The sequence below is a fragment of the Lactuca serriola genome, chromosome 7, assembly GCF_051521515.1.
Source record: "Lactuca serriola cultivar US96UC23 chromosome 7, Lser_US96UC23_V15, whole genome shotgun sequence".
Taxonomy (NCBI): Eukaryota; Viridiplantae; Streptophyta; class Magnoliopsida; order Asterales; family Asteraceae; genus Lactuca; species Lactuca serriola.
Window position 1 is genome coordinate 175,227,360 of NC_136414.1, and position 4,707 is coordinate 175,232,066.

Below are 4,707 nucleotides of genomic sequence, written 5' to 3' on the forward strand. Positions count from 1 at the left end.
TACTTTACTTTGATACATGTGTAGTTATGATCATTCAAATCTTATTACTTGGTTGTATAATTTTGTGTTGCTTAAATAATTTTGTTCAAAACATTAAATCTCCCTTCCTTCTGCGCTCAATGCCCTTTCAAAAACTCATCGGATGATGTTAATGAATCAATAACTCACTAAATATCATCCGAATTTAATGAGGTTTGAACTTGATTAAGCCTAAACCATCGATACTATTAAAACTTAAAACACAAACACTCAAATGTGATACTATTGAATCTTAAAACATAAATGCTCAAATATGCAGTTGATATTCGAAGATTACAATTGAAACTTCAAAATCGATGGTTAATCGGATTTCGATAACCAATTACAAAACTAGCAAAACACATTTTCACATGAGAAGAATCATCAAAACTACCACAAAACACAAAACCCATCCTACAAAAAGTTGTTTAATACTCAAACCCTAATTCAACTTTGATTTACATCTCCCATTTTTTTACATACCAACAAAAACACAACAATTATCACAAATTTTTCTATCTTATCATGCATCCAAATATGCTTATGTAGATACATACATAATTACATCATAAGTCTACAGTAACAATCATCATCCACGGTCCCAACATTTCCACACCCGCCATGACAATACACCCGGTGTTCTTTCAACAAAAAACATTTACCATTTGAAGAAACAAAAACAGACTAAAACCAAGTTTAGCCCGAGGGGTGTTGACATCACGACAAATATTGTTGTTCTTGGAACTGGCGCGAAGATGTGGGAATCAGATGATTCGGATGAATCTTGAAATTGGAATCGGAATCGGAATCATTCCCATTACTTATTTTCATATCATAAAGAAACATGTCAAGATTCTTAGTAGCTTCGAGTTTGACTCATGGGATCATAATCATACGCATCACCAGCTTTCACGAATCGCCCTTTCACACGCTTTCTTACATCTGCCCGTGCCTTTCGTGTTGCATATCTTACTCTCTTCTCAAATCTATAAGACAAAAACAGAAATTTAGGGTTTAGGGTTTAAGATCATAGCCAGGATCTGCTTGGTACTATGGAATGGAATGAACAACGTAACTGAATGAGCAAAGTAATGGAATGGATCATTACATTCCATTATCATGTTTAGTTTGTTGAAGGAATGGAATGAGTCATTTAAACATGTCGTTTGCCATGTATAAGTAAAAGATTAAATTAATAAATAGAAACATAATGTTATTTTTATGAAATAGAATTAATTATCATGAAATCTTAAAACCGAATTATAATCAAAAAGTATTTTTAATTATCTTTAGAAAATAACAAAACATAAGTTAATTCAGCTTTCGAATTTTTTTATATAGACAAAAGTAATTTATAAATATAATATATCATTCCATTTCATCAAGGAATGAAAAATAAAAACACCCCTCCTCCATGGAATGAAAATCAGTCCAGGAGAAGGAATCACATATTCTGTGAGGGAGGAATCCTATATTCCATTCCGTTATAATGCTCCATTCCATCCCCTCTTCGACTAATGTATACCAAACACTATCTTTTCATTCATATCTCATTATAGAAAGAGTAGTAAAGATACTCACTTTCTCATCTTCTTTTTTTCCCTGTAACGGAGGACAGCATCACTTCTGCTACCAATAGCGGTGGTGGTTTGATCAGAGCCACCACCACCACCACCTTGGATGAACCATGGTGGCTCACCCATTAGAAGCATTGAAGAAGAAGCTCCACAATCTTGATATTCACCAGCACTACTCTCTCCTGTGAGACTTGAGAATGAGATGTTTGAATGTTGTCTTCCATAACAAGGATTTGGCTCTGTTTTGCAGCTCATTAATGAATCGGCTGATGCTGCATTGCTGCATGCTGGTTGTACTTGATTCCCATGTCCAGTTGATGATTCCTAACCACATAAAAAAACACATTAAAATTACATCTTTTTTTTTTTTTTTAAATTGAATTAAAAAATTCATGTGTAATTGAGTGAAAGTAATAATACCTTGGCAGCATATGAACCATGACAATTTGATTCAGCTCCACCAAACAAACAATCGATCCCATCTTTTGCAAAAAGATGTTCAGGATCATTATGGCCTACACCAAAGAGTTCTTCATAGTTCTCAATGCTTAAGTCAACTTCATCCATATTAAAGTCAACATAGAATCCATCATCATCATCATCACATGCTTCAGCATCTTTTTTCCCTGAATGTGATACCTACATGCAAACAACACACAAAAATTCCATTACTCGATACATAATAAGAAAGATACAAATGTGAGGGTGTTTACCTTTATCCACTCCAAATCTTTATTCTTTTGACCATAAATAATAAGAAAAAAGCATAATCATAATCAGTAGAAAAAGTAACATCACATAAACCGAATCACTTTACCTTTGATGAAGAAGAATTCAACTGTCCAACTTGTTGAACTACATTTTCCTGTTTATCATCAACATGAACACTTGAAGAACCTGTCAATAAATTCGATTCATTTGCAACTACATCTTGATTATTGTTGCTTCTAGAAGGTCCTTGACTATTATCAGCAATGCTCATCGACCCAATTCCTTGTTCACAAGTGGAATCAATAACCGAGGGCAATTCCGTCATAAACGACCAAATAGATGAAAGTTCAACAGCCGAAGGGCAACCCGAGTAACAATTCAATGTTTGTCTACTGTGTGTGGTTGACCCGTTATGACCAACCCAATCACAATTTTGACAAAGTGAGACTTTTTCTTCTACACATCTAACCACTGCAGGTTGTGAATTACACCTATCACATACAAGTGTTCTTGAATGGCGTTTTGATAGAGCATTTGCAGAATGAACAACACGATCACATGATAAACATAAGTAGGCTGCATCTGATCTACAATACACCATTGATCTCGCTTCCCCACAATGATCACATTGGTACCCCATTTTTCAAGAATACCCCTTTTGACCCCCTCTTACTTCAATGGTTAATGTGTTCTATGCAACCTGAATAGAAGATCGATACATGAGAAATTGATTATAAATTTGGAAAAAGAAAATTCTCTTTTGACTGAAAAAGGACACACTTTATTGATTCAGAATATGTTCTAGGGTAACGAAAAAGGGTCAATTGAAGAACAAATTATCTAAGCAATTTGATAACTTATCTTATGTGAAGAATATAGTAATATTTGTCTAGTAAAGATTGGAAAGGACATTTTTTTTAAGATTAGAGTCTTGATCTGCAGAATGTTAAAGATGCGAAAGGGGTAAAAGTTAAATTGAAAAGGTTCTTTTAGCATCTACTGATGCTAGCAAAAAGGTGAAGAATTTCAAGAAATCAGATTGTAGTACATAAGTACATGTGAAAATTGTGTATAGATACTATAACTTAGGTAAAATTAATGCTGGAAAAGTAAAATTAATGGCGAAAAGAGTTTCATAATTGCAAGAAATGTATGAATTAGTGTGAATTGAATAAATATGAATAAAGATTGAAAAAGTCAAAGCAAAATGAAGTCGGCCAGATCGAGCTTTAAAATATCAAATCCACGATGAAAATTTGAGCACAATTATAGCACACATCAACAAAATAATCAGGGGAAATAGAACAAGAACAGAAATTGACAAGAAGAGTTCATATTTTTACAAGAAAGCATCGAATTTTCCACAAAAAGAGACCAAATTCAAACCAACGAATCAAACCGACAACTTCTAGATCCAGAAAAACCGAAGGGATCCCGGAAAACCCATCTTTGTAAAGCAAAAACAAACAAAATCATGAAAACTTACCAAATTATAAACCCAAATACACTGAAGCAAAGAAGATGTGTTTCTGTTGCAGGATTTAAAAACCCTAATCAAGATCGGACCTTTCTCGTCTTCCTCCTTGTTTTCTGCGGCTGTGTTGTGAGGTAGGCGTTGGTTGTGGATGTTCTTTACTGTTTTGTTGTGTAAGATATCTGACAACACAAAATTTCATAAAAGAAATTGGCAAAAAGTGCACAGAAAGGAGATTGGGGTGGGGGGGGGGGGGGGGGGGGGGGTTTGTGGTGGGGCCTGGTCACTTTCATGACATTGAAAAATTAGGCTCTCTTACCTAATCTTTGGCTCAATTGCAAATTTAGTCCTTGGACATTTGAGAGTACATTATTTTAGTAACTCAACTTTGAATTTTGGCTCACTTACTCTACTCGATGTGTAAAACAAAATTTATGTGATATTCATATGGAAATGCTTGCGACATGTTCAAGAGACAAGAACATGATATGAAAGAATCTACAGATGAACTAAAGAAAACTCTAATTTTTATTTATTTATTAGTGTTGTGTAAAAATAACTAGAATTTTTTAAATATATAAAAGGAGATAAAAGGACATCTTTGTCAAATTTAAAATAGAAACATAATTTTAAAAAAAAGTAATTAAGTCAATGTGCCAAAATAATAAATATATAAAAAACTTTTTTGTTAAACATTATATAAAATAATTTTTTTTATTTGAAACTTTTGATTTAATCTAAAAGCTAGAAGCTTCTATTTCCGAACGAAACTTTTACCCCATGCCTTATTTTTATAAGTTAAAAATTAAAAAACTTTTAAAACATGCAATGTCAAGCATGCCATTAGTCTTAATCAACGGAAAGATAAAATGTTTTGTTTTTTGAAATAGTGTTATTACATAGTTATTAGACTAAAGTGTATGATAG

The 4,707-nt window shown here is 33.1% G+C and overlaps 1 protein-coding gene across 1 annotated transcript; it reads right to left on the reverse strand.

The window, feature by feature from the left end:
* Positions 1-430: 430 nt before the first annotated feature.
* On the reverse strand, positions 431-3,976 carry COL9 (CONSTANS-like 9). Its single transcript, XM_079009646.1, has 5 exons — positions 3,793-3,976; positions 2,413-3,006; positions 2,016-2,234; positions 1,600-1,919; positions 431-1,004 (listed from the first exon to the last, which is right to left on the reverse strand). The coding sequence occupies exons 2-5, from the start codon at positions 2,944-2,946 to the stop codon at positions 875-877; spliced, it is 1,203 nt and encodes a 400-aa protein (XP_078865772.1). The 5' UTR covers positions 2,947-3,006; positions 3,793-3,976; the 3' UTR covers positions 431-874.
* Positions 3,977-4,707: the final 731 nt, after the last annotated feature.